Source organism: Chamaea fasciata, unplaced genomic scaffold (assembly GCF_029207755.1).
Source record: "Chamaea fasciata isolate MVZ Bird 193981 ecotype frontalis unplaced genomic scaffold, bChaFas1.0.hap1 SCAF_5, whole genome shotgun sequence".
In the NCBI taxonomy this organism is placed as follows: domain Eukaryota; kingdom Metazoa; phylum Chordata; class Aves; order Passeriformes; family Sylviidae; genus Chamaea; species Chamaea fasciata.
In genome coordinates this window covers 64,928,670-64,951,930 of record NW_027094090.1, presented here as the reverse complement: position 1 = coordinate 64,951,930, position 23,261 = coordinate 64,928,670, and the positions used below count along the sequence as shown (strand labels likewise).

The following is a 23,261-nucleotide window of genomic DNA, read 5'->3' as shown; positions in this document are numbered from 1 at the left end:
GGTGACATGAAATCAGTGGGTGGAGGTGACAGCTTTTCTTAGCCTTAACCATGCAAGATTATTTCAAAAATGTTTTCAAACCACTTGGGTTTTGTCCTCTTGTGGCTACAGCATGCAAGTAACTGCCTTCTTCAAGGTGGAATGAGTTTGCCACCTATGTAGTACAGTCCCTGTGTCACTAGAAAATTATCAATCGTCCAAGTAGTGACTATGGGTCCCTTCAGCACAAGACAAATGCTGCCTTAACTCAACTCTGTGGTTCAGAAAGCAGCAAGCCAGCCTCCTGCAGCCCTCAGCGGCCACAGAGCCATAGATTTACTGCCATTTCATTCCAGCATAGCCAGACAAAAAAGCTGAATGGACAATCACACTGCCAGGGAAAACAGCAGGCTGTTCCCAAGTATGGGTTAGAAAAGGGCAACTGCTAAATCTTTTAGAGAGCACCTTGTAACAAAAATGAACTCAGCCCTAGCAGGCCCCAGGGCTTCAGCTCAATTAACAGACCCCTTCTGCCTGCAGGTCTTCCTGAGGCCTCCTGGTCTTGGCTGTAATAACAGAGAAATCCAGGATGCTTAAATCCCTGCAGATGAGATATGACTATTGTAGTCACACTCAGATTATATCCAAACAACTTCAATGTAATTCCAGTGTAATTTTGCATTAGGGCCTCTCATTTTCTCCTTTTCATTTCTAGCAATCACTTCAGCACCGGCTTATGTTCATTCTTCTCTTTGTGCAATGGTAGCATGCCCACACAAAGCAGATGACCAAAGTGCAGTGAAATTCTATTGATTACCAAAAATCCACCCATCTTTTGTGTAGGTAAAACTGATAAATCCAAATGTTACCTCCATTCTCTAGTAAAATAAGATCTCTAAGTGACTCTGCTGGAGTCTCCAGCCACGTGCAGCATTTCAGGGGTTGCTAGCCCAGCTCTTTTTGTTATTATAATTCTCCAGCCAGCCCTGCTCCCCACAGCCTGGAAACTGTGGACACTTAACCTACTTTAGGTTTGGGCTGTACCCCATGTCCTGGTGCCATACATGGAGGTGACGTCAGGTTGACACAGAGTCAAAAGGACTCATCGCAAAAAGTGAACAGTCAGAAGCTGTCAGCAGGTTTATGTCAAGAGGTTCATATTTCCTGAGTCTAGAGATCTTGTGGTGGTGGGTCAGGTGTACTGTGCTTGTTTGGACTCTCAGGCAGCTGGGTGTTGGATCCTTATCACATCAACAACCTGCAGAACCCTGCATTTCCTGGGTGTTTGTAAACCAAGGTAACATTGCAGCTAGTACAAAACGGTTGCCACCTATTGAACTCCAGGAGACTTCCAGGCTCCTTATCCTTGCCTTGTAGCAGATCAGTGCCATGAGCAAGGGGAGTCCCCATGACCTCACTACCCTTCAGCTTGTTCTCCTCTCTTTCTTGGCTGCTTAAAACATGTCTTGTTAGCAAACACCATAAATTCTTAAAGGTCTAGGGGCAGTCAGAAAAAGTCGAGGATGTGGGAAGGGGAGGAAAGGAAAAAAAATCTGACTATGCTGATTTTGGGTCTTTTCTGTTCATCATGAGGGAACAGGGTGAAATGCATCTATTCTGAGGGAAACAGTAGTTCATTTCTGGCATCACTAAAGTATTTTGTGGCCTCTTGTGTGAGTGGGTGAGTGGAGGGACAGGTTCAGGAGCTTAAACTATGCTAAATCAGACAAACTTCTCATCTGTGATGGAATTTGAGCACTGGGCTGTCAAGATAATTGAATATTGACAGTAATTCTTCTTCCCTTGCTAGAGGTTTTCTTTTTTCAAAATCTTCCACATGAAACTCTTCTGGAAGCAGAGGGAGTGAGGCACAGGCAGTATCCTCACACCCCTCAGCTCAAGACTGATGCATGTTGGGAACACTGTGAGGGTGGGAAGTGGGACAGGGGCACGCATGGGGTTCATCCTGCAGAAGCAGGGGGATGCCTAGCAGGGAACACCTCTCCATTTGAGCTCTGCCTCCCTCCCCACTCTCAAGGCATCCCACCTGCTCCCTGCCTCTTTATATTCCTCTGACGCATACCTGCCTGCAACATTTCCACCTCTCATTTTAATCTTCCTTCTTAATTCACACTTTTTCCATTTGCCCCTTGACTTTCCTTCATATTTTTCCATTTAGGTAAATCTGCTCAGCTGAACACACAAAAGACCTGGAGTTAAACAGATATGAGACCAAGCTACTGCAGGGAACAAGTGAGCAATTTGTTAGCACATTGACCCTTCTCAGAATGTGCCTGGTCTCATGTACCTCTGTCCTGTGTCATGCCACTGGATCAGACAGCAAGTACACAGGGACAAGGGGGCATAGAAACCTTCAATGCTTGTAAGGCCTTGATAACACCAGAATAGCTTCATCAACTACAGCTTAGCACTTATTTTTTCCTCTGCACCTGTGAGCTTGAGAGTGGTTTTGCATCTGCCTTGGCACTCGAGAGGAGCAGCATTCATTGTCCAACAGCAGAAATGCATGGCCAGTGTGGCTCTGTGCCAGGCAGGGAGTGCAGACTGACCAGCAGGATGGAGGAATAAAGCTAAGGCTATCTAAAAGAGACATAGAGACAATACAAAAGCCACGTAAGGAGTCCAGAAAATTCAGACTTTATATGCTGCATGTGTGGCCCAAGATAATATACTTATGCAATATCTGGCCAGCTGCTACCTTGCAGTTACATTCAATGAAATTCATTATTAAAACTGTTCAAACATTACCATTTACCTCTTTATATTTATATCTCCTTATACCTTTATTAAATACTTTTTAACTTTCCTAACCTTGGCTTCTGAATGTCTTTTTGCTGAAAATTAGCAGTCAAGAAATGGTATTTAAAACTTATTCTGAAATCATTCATGAAAAATACAGAGGCAGTATTTTCCTTATGACACAAAGTCAATATGTTTTTGTCAAATTCAAAAGCTGCCTGATTCCCCTTCTCTGATAGAAGTTCTCAATTGAAATCTAATTAACTGCAATCTAATAAATTCATAATTTTTTGTCAAATAAATTTAGGTTTGGCACTGAAGCCAAAAACTTCATGGCTGGGACTTTCTAGCTGTAATTTCAGATTTGCTATGAGTCTCTGTTGAAAGAGATGCTTTTCCTGCCTGTGGACTTCCATTTGATCACTACATCTATGAGCACCTGATGTGACATGGGCAGAAGACTTTAGTTGGTCTCTGCTCTGAAATCCTTCAGCTTCTCAGCTATGTCAGGGCTCAAAGACTGGTGTGTACCTATACTGTGGCGAGATGGGATTTAATCAATGTCTTCTGTGTACAGGAATATGCCTTTCTGTCCTCAGCTCCTTGATCTGGCAATCACATTTTGCAAACTGTAATTTCTACCACTTTGAAGATCTAGAACATAGGAATTCACAGGAAAAATTAAGACCATCAGTCTTCCCTGACTGAAATTTTATTCAGGTATCTATGCCAAAAGGTGGAGCTGACATCTCTCCATTTACCGAAATGTCAAGCCCCTGATATGAGTTCAAATCTTCCACCTGAAGTTTGTGGGGTGATGGGAGACTGATTTACCCCTAAATTCTTCCACTTCAGTCATACACACCAGGACAAGAAGAAGGTCTCACTGCCTCTGCTCTGGCCTCTAAGACTGTGGCTACAATACTAACAAGGAGCAAAGCTGGTATTTGCACTGGACAATGTATTCCAATGGTCCCATATCTCCCCCCCGACATTATTGAGCAACCGTGGTGAAACGAAAGAAAAAAAAGGCATATGCATCACTAGATCCATACAGGCCTGGTCCTCTGTGGCAAAGCTGTAGCAATGGGCAGGGAACATGGAGAACAGGGCTGGCAAGAGACTCCATCAACTGAATCTGTGCTGTGGAAAGGGAAGGGAGGCAGTAAAATCCACTTACTGCCATCCACAACTGCCTGGATAGTGGGGACTAGCAGCACTGGAGTAACAGCAATGAGGCAGGAGGAAGAGCATACAGATAGAGAGGAAAAAGAGTATGCAGATAAAGGTCTAGATCATGGGGCACATATGGCATTAAAGACACCTCCTGTCATCCCTTGCTAAGGCTGGACATGCCTGAGCTTGTACACAAAGAGAGCTGGAAGATGAATCCAATGTCTTGTAAATCCATCTGGACATATTAGAAGCAGAACCAGGAGATTTTGATGAGGCCTGTCCAGACACTAAGCAAAAGCGGAGGGCTACTGCTTCCACTCAGAGTCTGCAGCCACAGGATGCAGCACACAAACCAGCAGATGCAGACAGGCTACTTACCAGCCCAGCAGGCCTCCTAGACAGGACCTATATTTTTAAGATTTCTGCCCATGCCCACCATTCTGCTCTACAGCTGGAGCCATACCCTTATTTTCCCCAAAGGTCCAGCAGTTAAAGACTATCTCATTATTTGGACCTAATCTTTTGCTATGTGGACATTGTGGTGCAGGAGGCATAGGGCTGCCAGGCAGATCCCAGCACTGACCCGCCTATCAGCTCTCTTGGGATTCATAGATATATCTATATAGATAGAAGAACAAAACTGTACATTTGCACCTATTTTGCACAGTTTGGTACCTCTGGGGCCAGGCTTCAACATACACCCTAAATAGATGATCCAAAATCCTTTCAACGTCTACCACAGAAAAAGCGGAATAACACAGTAGGCCTCTAAATTGCTCTGCAAACCACAGTGTACTAAGCTAAGTAGTCCTGCTTATCTCTTTTAAATTTAGAGATCATTATGCTGCAAAAAGACAACCCTCTGCTGACACAAAAACTGAAAGACAGAAGTTTAAAAAAAGAAGCCTTGCTAGTAAAACAAGAAATGCGGTAATTACACATTACATTTATAAAATATAATAATAATAAATAATTTATTAAATTCTTTATTTTTAAATAAAATATATTTTCCCCACTTATAAAATATAATAATAATAATAAAGAATCTATAATTCTGTTAGTAAAAATAAATTTTCTCAGAGAGTGATAGATCAATTACTAATTGCACAGTCAGCTCCTGAGTTGTGATGTTTTATATTCCTAAAAAATTAACCTGCAATTCTCTCCCCTCCGGTATTTATTTTTTAAATAAAATATTTAAAAATTTAAATATTTAAAACATTTTAAAAATATTTTTACTTGTTTGTTTTTTTTTTAATAATGCTGCGCAAGCAAAAGCCATTGAAAGCTTCCAGAGTCTGTGAGACTGGTCCCTTGCTGCCTGGAATGTGATTATTTCACACCCTGGAACACTCAGATTTCTCTCCAAACTGTGTACTAAGAGAAAATGTCAGAGTCTCTTAATAGTTTCAGAGACATGATACAAAAAGACATAAGCAGGTTTTCACACTGTGATGAGAAAATCAGGGCAGTCCAAGCTCAGATGACTGAATGCAAGTGATGGGGCCTCACTTTTAAAAACCAAGAGTCAGAACACAGCCTCTGAGCTCTGTATTTCACTGCTTAGGAAAATAAAAAAGAATGTCTGCATTTTGGTCCTGTAAGCCTGCTGGTTTTACCTTTTTGGGGGTATGTGTTTTGGTTTTTTTTAAGAAACCTAATATTCACATGGTAGGGAATTAGCTTTCAGGAAGGCAAAAAATCAGAGGCAATAATTGAGAACTACACGTTATGCAGGCAGGGTAGCACTGCCTCCTTGTTTTGATTTTCTCTGGTGTGATTCATTTCGTTTTGATGACTGCTTTCATTTCAATATGTTGCACATCTAGGGATAGCTTTACTTGGAGAAAGCAAATGAAATAATTAGTATCATTAAGGAGGAAAAAGAGAGTGCATGTTTAAGGGGAGGGCTGTGCTGCTGCTATTTCTACCTTTGGTTAAGATGCTATTTTTTAGCCTGCTGCTTGCTGGTTTCCATCTTTTTCTGATCACTACTTGAAACACCTAATTGCTATATTTATTACATTTTTCTTTAACATGCCATAATTTTATAGAGACTTCTATTTGGCATCGAACATTGGCTAACTAGGATTTTCTGAGCATTCTGCTGTTTACTCTGCTGCTAATATGTATTTAATGATCTGAGATTTTAAATCATAACTTAAAATCGTAACATAAATTTTAAATTCGTAAGTATGCAAATTCTGGCCAGGTCCCCGAAGGACTGCCGCTATTTGAAAGCAAAGAAAAAGCAGACGATTGGCAACACTTCCCCATCTTCTGAGATTAAGGCCAGTTGGTTTATTTCAGGCTAAGAGGCATCTTCCCAGTGTGGAAGGGCACCACGCAGTGATGGTTTTGTTTCCTGGAAACGGGCATTTGAGGATGGGGGGTTGGTACCTCACATCCTCCAGAGAGCTGCCAGTTCCCTTTCCTAGGCTGAAATTTAGAGGGATGAACATAGGGCCTTAAGTACTTTCCATGTAAGGGGAAAGTTGGTGTTCACACTGATGCTGCACGCGTTTGAAAAGAGCTTGGAAGATGAATTTGGGAAGCATCATCACTCCAAGTTTTTGGAAAGAATGCCATATCTAGGGAATTATGGGGAACAGAACTCAACGACAGTAGATAACTATCAGAAAGAAAATGTAAAAGTAATATCTCAGTAAATAGAAACACTTTCCAGACTCCCAGTGTGGAAGCTGCATAAAGCACTCCTGAAGAAGCAACCAGCCAAAAGGCACAGGGAGTGAGAAGAAGTGTTCTGCTCAGCTTAAGGGGCTGTCAGGCTTGCCTGAGAAGAGATCTTCAGCTGTACAAAACCCTTTCCAAAGGCTGCATAACTACTCAGAAAGGAAATGATGCTTTGGAAAAGAAATGAAGATACCAGGAGAGCTGTGCTGCCAAACTTTAGGTGAAACTAAAAGCAAAATTAGGAAGGCTTTCAGACTTGAAGTATTTACCCATGATGATGTGTTTTGAAACTATTTGCTTTTCTTATCATGATAGATATACCACATATTATAGACTTGGATTTGTGTCCCATTCTGAAGAAGCTGGACAAGAAACATTCAGCTGAACTCCTTAGTGGCACATTCTGGCCAACAGGCAAAAAGGTGATGGAGTAATTTGGTAACAAAGTGCTGGCTTGGCCAGGCACACAGAGCATGAGACTGGCAGAAAACTGGGCTAATCTTGTGCAGAAGTATTAACCAGCATTTCATTAGAAGAAAAATTAGGTTTTAGAAAACTGAAAGACCAGTCAGAAGATTAAATAAACGACCAAAGGGGAAAGTGATAAAACTAGGAAAACAGATAATTCTTACTGAACCTCCATGTCAAGAACAAAACTAATCAAGGCACTAAAAGATGTAAAGAGGAGAAAAATAGTGTCACCTCTACACCTGTGCTAGGGGCCTGAGGATTAAAGAGAATAAGAATTGTTCATTTTATGACCATTATGCCTAAATGGCATTAGGAAGGCCTGGTGGGAAAATATGCATGAAAGGAACATTAAAATCAAGGATTTTTAACCTAGCAGGGAGGCTCTAGTGGACAGAGAGGGGGAGTAACACACTCTGTCAAAAATGTGATTTTCTAGTACAGAATCAGTGACTAAATACGTACAGATTAATTTTCTGCCATACAGAAAATTCCTTCTTGCTAGAGAAATGGGCTGACAGGAGCCTCATGAAATTCAACAGATGAATGCAAGGTCCTGCATTTGGGCTGGACTGATGGACAGTGATGCTGCTGAAAAGGAGCTGCCAGTCCTGGGGGACAGGTCTACGCAGGGAAGGACAATGACATACCAAGCTGCACCAGTCGGACTGCAGCAGGCAGATGAGGGAGGGATTATGCCCCTTACTTTGCACTTGGTAGACCATGTCTAAAACAGCACATTCACTTTTGGCCCTCAAATGAAAGAAGGTGTTGATAAATTGAAGAAAGTCCAGTGGAGGGTCACCAAGGTGCTCAGAGTTGGAGCATTTGTCCCGTGAGGAGAGGCTGAAGGATGTGGGCTTGTTTAGCTAGAAGAGGAGTTGATTTTGGTGGGACCTAACAGCAGTTCCTTGGTACCTACAAGGCAGTCAGTGAGATTAAGCCAGAATCCTCATAGTGCCACATGGCAGGAGAACAAGACACAACAAACACAAAAACAGAGAGGAAAGGGAGGTTCAGACCAGTAACAGGGATACATCAGTGTTGGGGCTGAGATGGTGAGAGATGGTGCCATCTCCATCTGTGGTGGGTCAAGACTTGACTGGAAAACTCTAACTTGAGTTTGCTGTTGACCCTCCTTTGAGCAACAAGATTGGACTGGAGATCCCACAAGGCCCTTTCCAACCCTGATTATCTATGATCCTATGAATGTGATTAGGTATGTCTAGGTCACACAAGAACACGGGCTGACCAGCTTTCTTGATAAAAGCACTCTCCCAATTCACCTCTAAGAATTAAATTTGATTAATGCATTGGGGGCACCTAAATCTTCTTGGAAGTTCTCAGTCTTACAAATCACAGAAAATTGTATTTAAGAATGGAAGACAGAGAGATTGTCTATCAAGTTCTTTAAAAAAATGTATTATAGAACTTGATTGCATGTGTTATGTCCAACTCATGTAAGCTCATCAGCAGTACCAGATATATCTGGTGGATTTGAGAGGCCATATTAATGAATTTGAAACCATACAGAAATAGCCATAGAATCATAAAATCGTTTAGATTGGAAAATGCCTTTAAGATCATTAAGTAAAACTCAACCAAGCCAAGTCCACCACTAAACCCTGTCCTTAAGCACCAGTCACATCTACATGTCTTTTAAATTGCTCCAAGTGCCAAACTACTCAGACTTCAATTCATGAGCCGTGGAGCACAATCAAGTGGTGTTTAGGAATATTATCACATATCCAAGAAGCTTCAGGAGAGACAAGAAGGGCTAAAAAGATAGTACAACATGAGTGAAAGCAAAAGCAGCAATGTAATAGCAGGAGAGGGGAAGGTGATACTCATGAGCATAAAATTAGAAGATGGCCTTGTAGAAATTTTGTAAGAGAACTGAAAGAGCACATAAAATGATATAAGTTTTGGAAGAAGAAAACAGAATTGTCACTAACAGTGTAAAAAAGACAGAAACATCAGCTAAGAAAAAAAGTCCTCTGTGGAAGGTCAGATGATGTACATGCATCATTGATCATAATCAGCTAATTTCAGCCCCAGCTGTGATCAAGTATTTCCGGCTGTGCCTAAATAGGGATTTTCTAAGATAAGCAAGCCTGGACAATCTGTATGCAAGAGTTTTAGAAGAGATGGCCAGAAAAGATCTGGATCAGATCTTTTTTGGTAATTTTTGATTAGACTCAGAAAACTGGGAAAGCATCCAGGGGTCAAAGGAATTCTGATGTTGTGCCAGCACACAGTGATCTCAATGACTGGAATGATGCTGGTGACAGTACAGTAATGAAACTGTCAATAAGCATCTTGGATAGATTATGGATTAAAAGTGGATAACAAAATTACCCATACCCAATACAAGTTTAAGAAAAAAATAGACATCATCAAACTAATGTACTATAATCTCCTATGAGATTACAAGTCTGGTTCACACAAGTAATTAGGTTGATATGGCTGGAATGATATGTAATCATCATGACATACATTAGCTGGAGAAAGACTAAGTAATAAACCTCACATGCAACACTAAATGGGGATTCATTTGTGAGCAGATGTACTTCTGTAATACACAATTCTTGCCACTCTGTTCTTAGTTTATTTATCACAACCTGACAGAAAACTAAAAAAAGTCACTGATGGATTTTGCAGTTGAGGCATATTTTTGGGAGAACAGAAAAGAAATTAAGATGACAAGTAAGTTATAGATGAATTGAAGCAGCATGAACTGCTTTGGAAATGCAAATAATATGTATTCCAGTGTGAAAAAATGGAACCAACATACATCTGTGAACAAAGTTTACTGTTCCTACTAATAGGAAGGGGTTTTCTCTCTTTAGAAGAGGAGACAGGAAAAAAAACCAAACCAATCAAGCTTGGAGGCAATTAAGAAGGCAGCTGAATGAATTGATAGTGAGGTGCTGTGATTGAATGGACAGGTTACTGCAATACTTGTTTATAGGAAACAGGAAATTTCAGGCAGGAATAGTAAGACAATATTACAACCAATGCCACTGAAGCAGACTGAAGCTCTGACAGAATGCTGTGTCTTGTTCTGAAGTGCACTTTTAAAAGCTGTTTAATAACACCACAAGAATATCCCAAAATGTGGAAATACCCAAAATCTATGCCTCACACCAAAGGTAAGGACAGGATGGAATTTGACCACAGTTTGAGAACTACATGGCAAACTCCACTGTAATAAAGGAGAGAGGTAAAGACAGCATTCTGTGAAAGACAGACCCTCTCCTCAGTCAATGGAATTCAAACAAAAAGTAGTTCAAGATTTTGGGCATATTTCTGGGCACACATGTGTAATCACAACACCACCACCCCCCACCCCTCCACTATGTAGTGAAGTCCTCTGCCCTTTAATTTACCTAACATGTCCCTGGGAAGCCACAGAAGAGGGCAAAGACACAGAATTTCCACCACAGATGGTTAATTACAGCACTTGCATTATGAGAGGCAGAACAACCACTCCCTACATGGAATTTATGCCCCCAAGGTCCAGGAGACCCTCAGGTCAGATATATAAAGGGATGATATATCCTTTCCTAGAGGGACGGTGGCATCATCTCCAACCACATGTGAATGCAACTGTTTCACAGAATAGAGCAAACAGGGGCAATTGTTCACTTTTGTATTGCTAAAGAACTGCCTGGCTTCAAAAGCTGATGAGTATGAGCCCAGTAACAAGTGACTCTCCCCCTAAATTCACACACATATAGACTCTGGCTGACATTTCCAATCTGATTAGCTTTCTCATTTTCTCAACTTTCAAACCATCATAGGCTCTCAGCTTGAGGAAGCTGCCCTCTGAAGTTGCCTCAGTTCAAGCTTTCCAAACACACCCATCCCTGTGGGAAACAAATGACAGCAGACAAGACCTAATCACAAATGGAAGGGAAGAGAGACTCCCACCAGGACAGCTGGTAGTGACGAGCACAGTCTGCTTGAAATGTCTGGTAACTTGCAACCTCCCGTCACCAGCAAGTAGTTGGGAACGGGAGCATCAACAAGCTGAATCTGCAGCCCTGTTTTTTTGTGCACACAGGGGCATTGGCACTGTTCAAACCTAATTGTTTCATATGATTTTTGGAGTTCTGAGGGGAACAATGCAGGAGAGCATTAACTTATAACTAACTGTTGTTTTGTTGTTTTTTTTTTTTTTTCCTAACTAATTCAGAAAAAAACCATGTTGAAGGTGGTTAGGGGAGGGAGTGTTCAAGAGGGGAGAAAATTCTGGTGATGTCAGCTCCTATCACCATGGAAACTGAATATTTTTAGTGACAATGAAGTCTTCCTCCTTGAGCTGCTGGGTTGCAGGGGCAAGCAGGGCAAGGGCACATGAGGGAATTTAGCTAACTAAAACTACAGCTTCTGGCTTTCCAAGGAAGTGAGGAAATAACTACAAATGATTGCCTGAATACATGCTTTATGTAATCAAAACACTGTCTGGGGCCTTAGCAGCAAACAGTCATTATCCGCTTTGATGAAACATGCTATCATGCAGCAAACCAGATGGAGACAGCTGCCCAGGAATGCCCCACAGAATGGGCCCTGCCTGCACCTCACTTTTCCATGTTACAGTCTATTCTTTGCAACCTCTGCTGCCTTGCTGGTGTTTATTTGGAAAGCAAGAAGGGAGGAGAAAGGGCTGGGTAGTATAGTCCATATTCTTGAAACTGGAGAGAAGCTGCATGGACTCTAGGCTTGGCATTGCTCCTCAATATCAGGGACGTTTCATTAGGAGCCAAGTTTATGACCTCCCTTACAGAAAACAAGAATCCAGGATTGTGGATTCTCCACTAGGAGACTTCCTGAGGCTATGCCTTGGAAGAATGTCCCCTAGACCTTAACCTCTCCTATGGACCCCCTGTTTAACTGACAGATTGTCAGTCAACCCCAGGGCCACACCCCCCTGTTGGCTATTACTCCTGCAGTTGACCTTAAATGGTCAGGTTTCTAGCAGATTCTCTGTTCTTTGTAACCCCATTGGTTCGTACCCCTGTCCAATTACCCTTGTGTTTCCCTACTGGCCACTGATCACCCTTCTCCCACCCACACCTCTTGGTGATTGGTCGTTACTGTTAGCTCCACCCCCTTCTACCCACACATAAGCCTGGGGTCTCCAACTGTTGGTGTCTTTGCTTCTGGACTGTTTCAGTGTCCCTGCTGTAAAACCCAGTGGATTTCTCCACAAAGGCCCTTCCTGTCATCCGTTGTCAGCAAGTTAGCTGTGGTGTGTGCGGGTGTGTGATTGCTGTGCATCTGCCCAAACACCTTCCTCTGGGAGATGCTTTCAGGAGGCTGCAACGAGTCACCACTGACCCGTGCTGCAACACAGGACAATGAAAAGGTGAAGTCTCTTAAAGAAAACTGATTAGCCTCTAATCAGGATCTAACTCCCTGGCATGGAGAAAATGTGGAAGACCTAATGCTAAGTGTCCTCCCTAAGTCAGAATGCTAAGGCAGCATCTGGACAACATGGCTTCAGTAAGCCATGTGGAGTCAATAAGGATAAAGATTGGGGCTTACATTTAAGGTTGCACAAAAGCCTGCAGTATGAAAGGACAACTTAAAGCTTTGGATTTGATTTAAACAGTGCAGACAACTTTAATGAATTTCAAAGAATAATGAATTAATAACCACAAGCTTTTATAACTCAAAATAGATTATATAGTCATTAGTTCTATATAACTAAATGGAAAAAAAACACTTTCTTTAGCAGAAGTCCTTTGAGATCAGATACTCTAGTGAGATTACTATCATTTCATTCTCACACCTCATGAGGACAATTGAATAGAAATCATGAAAAAAACTTCTTTCAATTTCTGACCTGAAATAAAAAATCCTCCACACGGATTACTTCCTAGCTAAGGAGTTGATTCAAAGTCTCCTTGGCATTAAAAGAAGTTCAGATATGAGCTTTTTTTCCCTCGTACTGTTATCAGATGCACAAAAGACTGTCTCTCCTCAAATTCCTGCCAGTAATGGTGACAGAAGGAAACATGTAAGGGAGTTTGCTCCCTTCTTCTCCAGGTAGTGTGGATTTCACTTTTTTTCTGCGTGAAGTATTTGAGCTCACACTCTCTCATTTAGTGTTGCCCCACTGATTTCACCATGTCTTCAGGCAGCATCACCCACATACCACGCTTGCAGGGACCCTAGGCAGAGGAAGACTCCCAATTCTCAAGCCTTTTTACCTCGTATGCTGGTTTTTCTGTGCCCACTTGGAGCAGAGTCTCCCAGCATGCTGCAGCATGTCACCCATACAGAGGAGCACCATAGGCTCAGCTCCAAGGTCCCCTTTTGAAACCTACCCAGCTTTTCCTTCCTCAAAGGCGGCTGTGCTAGGGTCTTCTTTCCTTGCATACAGTCTCCAGCAATCTTGCCACCAGTAGCTCAGGCTAGAACATACAGTGATCTGGCTTTTCTCAGCACCATGTCTCAAGGGCTTTAACTGCCATTCCTCATGTCAGGCCATTTTAAATCAGATGTTAATCACAGCAGGATCAGCTACAAGAAAGGTCTTCCCATCTCACACATATTGTGTTAAAAAATGTTTAGAAAAGCCTACAGCTTTCACCTGCTTGTCCTCCTTTCCTGCACAACCTGGCCGAGAGTCAGCCTTCAAATTTTTACAGCTGCACTGAGTTTGAAAATCTCTGCTTCTCCCAGAAGCAAGCAATTATCTGCTCCTCCAGAGGAAATGGCTTTCAAGTCTTGCAGTAGAAGAGCTCTGTCAAAAGCAAATATAAAGACAGGGCTGCTCCGCATCATGGGTGAAAACTTTGCAAAGTGAGCTCAAACTCACTGCTGGCTCAGTCAGTAACACATGCACTTCCAGTCAACAGAGGAGCTGGTAATTCCTGGCCAAAGAAAAAGAAAATTGAGGGCTTCTCTTGTTCACTTTTTTCTGTGGGAAGAGCAATATAATGTATTTATTTCTGATTTTTTTTTAATTATACCACAAAGCATTCTAATTGAAAATTAGAATTCCAGGGGGAAAAGCACATCCTACTGGTATCAGAAATGGACATTTTGCTGTGATTTAATAGGCAAATTCTGGTAGACTTTCCACTTGATACAAGCAGAGGGGAAAATCAAAGCTTCATCATAGCAACTTTGTTGCGAAAAACCCTCAAATGTCAACTTGTCCCAATAGTACTGTGGGTAATGCTGGTGCAAAACAAAAACAAAAAAGTCCTGAATAAAAAAACCTACATTCCTACCCTTGAAACACTGCTGCTGGAAACAGAAACACTAGCTTTAGTTTGGTTCAGGTAAAGATTACATGATGCCTTAAGTTTTAGCTTTCATATTTTCCAGATTCTGTACTGCATTAGTACATAACTCTGAACTGCATTTAAAGTGTTAGCAAGTTCTCTTCACAGTGTAGTCAGACAAAATAATCCTTTTCCAGCCCAAGAACCAAGGACACTGTTTCAGCTTCAGGCCCAAAAAGTATGAACAATGGAGAATTGAGGAGAGCAATCTGGGAGGATGGGACTTCGTAACCTGAAGCTGTAATTGGACTATTAACCCCAATACGTACATGGACCAAAACTTATAAAACTGTGAAAACTTGTGACCCGTTGTCCATCTTGGGTGTAGCCTCAGCCAGGCTCTTGAACTGCCCAAGGTGTATCCTTTGAAGGTCTTTTTAATAAATACCTACTTTATTCCTTAAACACTGTTTTGCTCTATTCTACGTAGCCTCTCAAGGCATCATACACCTCTTCTACCCAGACATTTCAAAAACACAAAAACCCAGAAATGTTTCTGGGCAAGTTCTTCAGCTGATACAAATTAACACCCTCTACTCAAGTTGTGCTAGACAGATGGCTGCACATCAGCTGAGGAGTTAAGCTACCTTGTCTGCTCTTTCTTCCATTGGCTGCCAACCGCAGCATGCCTCATTCCAGCTTGGCAGCTGCACTGGAGTGTCACCAGAGTTGAAACTTTCTCCTCAGTTACATCATTTCTGTTCCATACAAGACTCTAGTACACCCAGAATAAAGAAACCCAGAAATTATCAACCTACCCAGCCATGACAATGAAGAAGTCCAGGCGGTTCCAGGTATCTCCTAAGTAACACTTCTTGCCAAAGATCCCCAGGGCAACCATCTTCAAGACCATTTCCATGGCAAAGAAGATGAAGATGAAATCATCAAACACCTGCCAAACAGAAACCCAAGAGCAATTTGACAAGCATTTTCAGCCTTGGACTTTAAAACACTGAATGTGAGAAAAATACTAATTTCAGTACTTCTGAAAGTGAGATAGAGGCAGGCCTAGAAAAGTTTCTTTCATGTAGCCCTGGCAGTTTCTTGCTGCTGAAGTTCAGTAAGGGCTTTTATAGTTTTTTCACCCACAGGTGAAATAACTGATGCAGACTCAGAGACTCCTTACACAGACTTGAAAAGGGGTGTTGGTTCAGCAGCAGCCAGGAAAACACTTGTTTTTCCAAGATCCCTCAGGAGGGACTCCTCATCACATTGCTGCAAATGGCTCAGCTGAGGACATGGTGCAGCTTTCCACACAGCTTGGACAGCACACACTCATCACAGAGAGAAACTTCAGATACTTGAAGGCCTTCAACCTGAAGCCACAACAACACTGTGGATGACACCCTTTGCTGTCACCTTCTCTTTGGGGAAGCATCAAGCACAGCTGGTGCTTTTACAGTCTGGATGTACTCATGGTCCTTCTAAGCATTCTTTTTATTTCCTCTCCTTTTGGGCATCCTGAATGCCACAACATCTGTTGAATCAGTAATAGTCTTGCACATGACCAGACTACCAAATGCATTGAAAGCTGCTATTCCCTCCTGCCTGGATTGTGTAACCTTAGTTACCTCTCCCCAGCTTAACCCTGACCTATGTGTCTTGTAGGTGTCTGTTAGGAAACCCCTGGTCACATGCAGGTTCAGGAATATTAGCAAGTGTACAGTATTGCATAGTCACAAATAAAGTTCATTCATTCTCTCTCTTGTCCCATTCCCCTCCTCAAAGCAAGCTCTTGCCATTTTACAACAGGATCACTCGCTGCCAGGGGTAGTCTTGCCAGTCTCTCTGGGAAGGTATAGCCCACACTTTGAAGGAAAGCATGCATGAAAATTTGTGACTTGCACTGAAGCACCATCACAACAAGAAGGAAATCTGCTTACCTGCAAGATTTTACACCTGTCTGAAAGGCAGTCCATATCCTCACATGGCTGGTACATTCCCAGGGTAACACAGTTTAGCAAAATCACCATCATGCTGACGCACTCGAACCAGGTGGAAAAGAGTCAAGGAAAACTTCTGCAAAAGCATCATGGCTTTCACTCTAGGCTTGAAGTAACAAAATAGGAAGATCAAGGGAAAGAAGTACTGGTAGGCTGATTTATTACATTTCCACATTCTCTGCACTCAGTTTATCACTACTCCATTCCTTGATTAAGGCAAAACTCTTTCGTAGAAGGGAAAGCAGAGGTAGCAAAAAAGGCCTAAACTACTGACACAAGCCTAATCATTGCCATAGTCAAACATGGTAGCTCCTCTCCTGTTGGTTTGTTGAGTCTTTTCCCTCATTGGTTTACTGAATGTTCTAAATACATGGAAGAGACTTTCCAAGGTGGCCTATACCTAAATGTATCAGAGATCTCCAAGACCAAGGGATCTTAATCAAAATGGGCAGATTGATCTCTACATGATTATTGCCTTTCTGGGAAGGGGGTACAAGATGACGCTAGAACTCTCCCTTGTTCCCTCTCAGAAAAATTTGGGGGTAAAGAAATGCCACTGGTCTGTCTAATCTGTTACTATACTTCCTGCAGTGACCCACACTGTAAAAATTCCACAAGCGCCCAAGTTACTCAGTAACTAAGAGGAGGATTTGTGTTTCTGACCCCAGCTGGTGATATGTTTATGCCCTAAAGCATGAGGATTGATAGTCTTTATAATTGTATTCTCAGCTACACTGGTGTCCCTGCAGATGCTTTGCTTATTCATTTGAATTATTCGTTGATAATCTTGCAAAAATATCTGCTTCAATAATAGTTTGCAGCCCTGAGCTACACTGGCTAATTATACTTTACATTAAAAACTGTTCCCTCCTATTTATTATTAATTTGTTGTCTTATAATTTCATCAAGTGCCACTTTATTTATGTATTAGAGAAGTGGATAAAAATGGTGTATTTGTGTGACCTTTGTACTCTACACAGCTTAGCTGCCATCCCTCTCCTCCTGAAGGAGTTTTAAAGCCTGATACACGCTTATCCAAGAACTTGTTTACAGTATTTTAGCTCTAAAAGTGGGTGCATTTGTGCAGTACTTTCTAGTGTGCCCATTGCAAAGCAGTGATGTAGAGTGAATAGACCTCCAGCCTCTGGCAGAAACATTCTTGGCCATTTTACACACCTCACAACAATATATCTGCCTGGTTTGCACTGTCAGACAATATTATCTTTTTTTTAATAGAAGAGGCACAAAATTATCTACTTAAAATACAACCCACTGAGTTGCATACACCTTCAGTCCCTTCAGTACTAATCTAAAAGTATGGCCTTTATCTCTGATCACTTCTGAAAGACATTCAGCTTCTGTGGTTTGTTCTGAGCAATTCTTCCATGCTCATTCTCTGACAGTGATTTATGACTAAACTGCACAATCTGATCTAGAAGATTATTAATTCCCTCTTTTCCCCTACCTGGTTTGTGGTGAGCTACCTTTGGCTGCAGAATCAGACAAGAGCAGGGCACTAGTTCTACTGTTCCAACTATGCTCTAAGGTGATTTCAAGAATGTGTTACTACTATCCCTCACAAAATTAATCCCATGTGCTCTACAGTGTAATGCATGTGAAACCCACCCTCAATGCAGGCTTCAAAACCAGAGCCCTTTTTTAAGAGGGATACACCAAAAGGGCACAAAGTATTTTCACTCAGCGTTTATGCAACACAACTTCAACTTTCCACCTTCCTCTTTCTCACACATTTCTTTAATCATCAGATCTGAAGCCCATGTGTCTTGGGTTTTGTAACCGAAAAAATGTTATTCTATTCCATCTATTGAAACCAAGTGGGTCAGGGTTACTTATCAGATGATGTAGTGTCGCTTATCTCTCTTCATTGTTCCACTACCCCTATGGGGATATCTTCTGCTAATGAACCATTAAAGCTCACCAATCACATGACACATTACATCGTACCATTGTAAGATGCTCTACCCAGGGAGGAGGAGCCAAACCATCTTCACCTAGATAAAAAGGAGCCACAAGTGCCACCAGGTATCCAGTTTTCCACGGGATCCCTAGAGGAAGACTGGACCCATCTCACGGTTACTGGATCCTTTTTTTTTTTGACGAGACCAGCTCTACTCCAACAGAACCACATCTGCCACTCCAGGAGGACTTACTCTGGACTGCTTCCAGCACCCTGACCAGCAGAGCATCAGGTTGTATTTCTGACTCTGTCAGAGTTTTCTAGGATTTCTTGTTTGTTTGTTTGCTTGCTTATTCTTCTGTACTACAACATTTATATTTTTATATCCCTAGTAAAGAACTGCTATACTTATTCCCAAAATCTCTGCCTAACAGCCTTTTAATTGCAAATTTATAATAATTTGGAAAGGGGGGGCGGGGCTTACATTCCAAGGGAGACTCCAATCTTCCCTGGCAGATACCTGTCTATCTAAACCAAGACAGCAGGAAAGCAATTTGAGAGGTTTCCATTAGCTCACACAGGGTTTTCAGTTAAGACTGCAGTTCTTTTCTGGACTCTTCAAAATCTATTTGTTGTCACCATTCCATTACAGAACCACAGAATAGCTGATGTTAGTAGGGCCTCTGGAGCTCATCTTGTTCACCTTCCCTGCTCAAAGTAGCATCAACTTCAGCAGATTGCTCAGGATTGCACTCACTTGGAGTTTGAATATCTTCAGGTATAGAGGCACCAGAACCTCTCTGGGAAACCTGCTCCAGCATTTAACTATTTACACAGAAGAGAAGTGGATTTTTAAGTTTAAGTAGGACATATCCCACTTTTCAGGCTTTTAGACCATTACCTCTAGCCCTGTCACTGGGCATCACTGAGCAGTCTGTGTCCTTTACTCTTCCTATCAGGTATTGATACACATGGATAAGAGCTCCCAAAACCATCTCTCCTCCAGGCTGAGCAGCCCCAGCTCTCTCAGCCTTTCCATTTTGCACCAGGTGCTTTGACAGTTACTGGAAAGGCAGCACCAGTGAAGCCCTGACAGAGAGATCAGTGCTGAATGACGTTTTTCTAGGGGCTGAACAGTTTCAGAGCAGGCTGAGCCAATGCTTGCAAAAGTCCTTTTCCTTGGGCATAAGGGGGTCAGAAGATATGTAAAAAACCCAGGACCACAAACATTCCTGGATTAAATTAATGCATGACAAATGAAAAGCAGAAATTGTTTTAAAAGCTAGTTGGCTTTTTTTTTTCCTCCAGAAAGCATGATACAAGAGAACTGGAGGCAGAGGGTACTACTCCGACTACAGCCAAACTCATGAAAGTCAGGAGTTTTTATCTAATACAGATCTACACTTCTATTCATGTGCTTTGGCAGCAGCAATGCCAGGGCAGCATGCTTACGTGTTTCTTTCACTGCACTTGCAGTGCCCCCCACAAGGCCAATGCAGACTGTGGCAGGGTGCTGTCAGCATCTGGTGAGATTCTGAAGCACAAGACCTGACAAGCCATGGCAAGCTCTCCAAAAAGCTTGAAACTTAGGCCAGATGTGGAATCTCATCTCATCTTTCTGCTCAAAATGCTATGGCCAGTTGCAGATGATTTCTTCTCGCCTGCTTTTCAGATACCAGCTCTCAAAGTTTGCCAGCATTGTCCAGGCTTCCCAAGAACATTACAGAACCACTGGCCGTTCCCCAGCTATCACAGTGACATTAGAAAAAGCCACTGCCTCACTGTTTTCCTTTCAGAGCAGCTGGAAAAACTGAAAAAGCATATCAAACCTGCAGCAGAAAGGGAGAAAGTGCAAGGAGAAAACCAGAGCATCTCCTACCCTGACTCAGGAGGGGTTGATGCCTGCTTGGGTCGGTGGAGAAGGTAATTAGGACTATCTGCCTTCAATGTGTCACTGTTGTCAACCACAGCTTCTGCCTCCTGTCACCACAGCAACAGCCTGCAGCCAGGTTTATCATCTTTCTTTTGGTGATGCCTCCCCTCTCCCACATCCCTCACCCCCCTCATTTTCCCTGTGCCTGAGCCTGTAATTAATTGCAGCTGCTGACAAAGCCAGTCTTCATAATCTGCATCATTCAGTCAGAAGTTTTCTTATTAACTAACTTCTTTCAAAGTTTAAATCTCCTAATTACAAGCAAACCCATGCACATGTTCTCCCCACCCCACTCCAGCCCTTCCTCACTGCTTCTCTCCCTTCCCACAGCCTCATTCCCAGTATCTTTCCCAGTGAGTTTTGGGGCCTGCAAATGGTTTGGAAAACTAAAGAAGACCCACACAATTTCTGCCCATGGTCAGCTTCTCTCCTTGGAGAGCCTAAGTTCTTCAGAGGAAGGTACCAGAAAATTCATAGCAATTGTAATAACTTGCCCCTAAAGGGAGGGGTTTCTTCCCCCCTGTGATGGTTCACAGTTGATTCAAACCCTTTCAGATAAAAGGATCATAGCCCTCATTTGAAAAAAGAAATACAGCAAGAGAAGAAGTATCTCCTGAGTTAATCACAGAATATTCTCAGCTGGGAGGATCCACAAGGATCACTGAGTAACCATGGGCTGGTCTCATTATCCACATAAGTCTCTCCTCCTTAAAAAAGTTTTGTTCATTGCAGCACTGTCTGGAGACATCAAGATCCATACCTAGATTAACTATATTTTGCCTAAAAAACTTGCATTGGTTCTATAGCTGGTGCCTGCTTGTGGCAGCAAGACTTTTCTTTGCTGCTGGGTGCCAACCCTGTCCTTCTGCACCCCAAGCAGGGCCTGGCCAGCTGCTGACCAGAGACAGCCACTGTGAATCTATTGACCCTCCACCCTGTCTTCCTATGGACAGGGCAACTCTGGGATGAGGATATGTTCACAGGGACATGCATCACCAGCACGAACTAGGAGAGACTCGTCATTCACCCCAAACCATCTGGGATGCACTGAAAGCCACAAGCTACAGGACAGTTAAGAAGATATGCAGATGTTTCTGGGACATGTTTTGGGGTAATGCTTAATAACACAACTGTGCATAATGGAAGATGATGTTAGAAACATGTGATGGATGACAGGTAAAACTTTTGGGCTCAATTTCTCAGTGACAAATGGCAGAAGAAACATCTGCTTTGCTGGAGCTGTAAATACCTTGCACCTAAAAAGCTGAATACCACTTAAGGTTCTTGGGATTGACCTTAATCTCTGTTTTCTATCACTGACAAAAACATAACAGAGTAAAATAAAACAGTGCTTTTGGGTTCCCTCTCCTCTTCCTCCATCCTCAGCTGCAGAGATACAAGTAGCTCCCCAGAGGCTGGCACTCCAAACAGCACAGAAAATATATGAGCTTTATAAGCATGACAATTCCACAGTGTTTCCTGCTTCTATTTCCAAACTACTCCTAGGGTATGCCTTGTACCAATTAAAGTCCTGAATATCTCAGACCTGTTTAATGTGAAGAGAAATGTCTGACTACAAAGTATTTACACCAAGAGGGAAAAGACTGCCAGCCCTGTGGTATGGCTGGTTGTGGCAGAACCTGTTCCTGTCCCAAAATGGAGAGAACAGTTCAATGACTCAAGTGGAAACATGGAGCCCCATGCAATGCATGCCTAACACCAGCCACCCCTCATACAACTCTTCGTGGCCTCCCATCTCTGAGCTGCTGCCAGGGAGACTCAACGGAGGACATTCTGCTTCACATCTGCATAAGCATTCCTCTCTGCTTCCCCTTTGGGCTCCTCCCCACCTACCACTCATCCCACCATTCTTCCCACCATTTACATTGGTCTAGTAAAGCAGCCTGGTGTTTTCTCCAGGAGAGGTGTGCAGATCCCACCACTAATTATTAAAATATCTCACAAATACCATGCATCTTCATCACTGCTGCTGCATAGTTCTGCTATTAATGATTACCTCCTGTCTGTAGCAGCTGAGCCCTAGCGCTTCTTGCCTGATAATGATCCACCTCCAAATTGCATCTATCTTTCAGGGTGCAACAGAGCATCTGTTTAACAGTATGCAGTGTTCCTACAAAGCTGTTTACTGCAGAAAGCATGAAAAAATATTGTACCTAGAAAAAAATCCACCCAAGAATCTTTTTTTAGGTCAGATGAAAATAATTACCCAAGTTTAAACTTAAGCAGGGTATTAGAGATAATGACTGTTCCTGGAGAAAGAGCTTTTTAATATTCTCAGATGGCTGATACTGTGGTTGCCTGTCTTTCTTGCCAGGAAAGCAATACTCCACCATGCTGTGGAACCAGTTCTAGACTGACTTGAGGAATCACACCTCCTGCTGTCTCCCAAATGGTGCCTCCTGCAGCATTCTGGTGCTGCCTTGAAGATTGCTGCCCAAAATCTGACCTGGCTTCACATTAGGAGCTTCAACAAGGTCACAGCATGAGGCTATAGGACCGCAGCTTGGAAAATTATTATGCTGTATGATAGGTGAAAGAATTTTGCTCCAAAATCTCACAGTCAGAGTGGCAGATTCAGCAGTTGGTTCCTGCTGCAAGTGGAGTCATAGGAGTAACAGACACCAGAGAAGGAGCAGCTGAGAAAATCCCCTGAACCACAAAACTGGGGTCCAAATTTTAAAGTTCTTATTGTTTACTGATATTTCACATAGCACAAAAAATTCCCTGTTGACACCAGTGGCAAAGTAGGGACCATGGAAGAGTTAGTCTTTGATTTTGGACTCTGATGGATCTCTGCTCCAGAGGCCAAAACAGGAAGGTATTTGTAGTCCAGAAGTGATTTCAATTAATAATGTGCTCCAGAATGACAAAATCTGAATTTTACCAGTGTAGCTAAATTTCTGATACAGTGCCCCATCATCCACAACACCAGGAAGGGACATGATCAGAGAGACTGGTGGAGTCACTATTCTCTAACCAGAGCCTGAGCCACCTTTTATCAGATTTAATCTGGCTGTGGTCAACGTTACTTGGTGGAAATTTGCTTCTAAAAGGAAATTATATAAAAA

General features: G+C 42.4%; 1 protein-coding gene across 5 annotated transcripts in view; it reads right to left on the bottom strand.

Annotated features, from left to right (window-relative positions):
- CACNA1I (calcium voltage-gated channel subunit alpha1 I) overlaps positions 1–16,368 on the bottom strand; it is an 88,566-nt gene extending 72,198 nt beyond the window's left edge. For all 5 annotated transcript variants that reach the window (XM_066184158.1, XM_066184160.1, XM_066184159.1 and 2 more), the window contains exons 1-2: positions 16,262–16,368; positions 15,137–15,270 (exon numbers count right to left, since the gene is read on the bottom strand). In XM_066184158.1, coding sequence (XP_066040255.1) covers positions 15,137–15,270; positions 16,262–16,354 — 227 coding nt within the window. In that variant the 5' untranslated portion in view covers positions 16,355–16,368. The remainder of the gene's footprint in view (positions 1–15,136; positions 15,271–16,261) is intronic.
- Between the last annotated feature and the right edge of the window lie 6,893 nt (positions 16,369–23,261).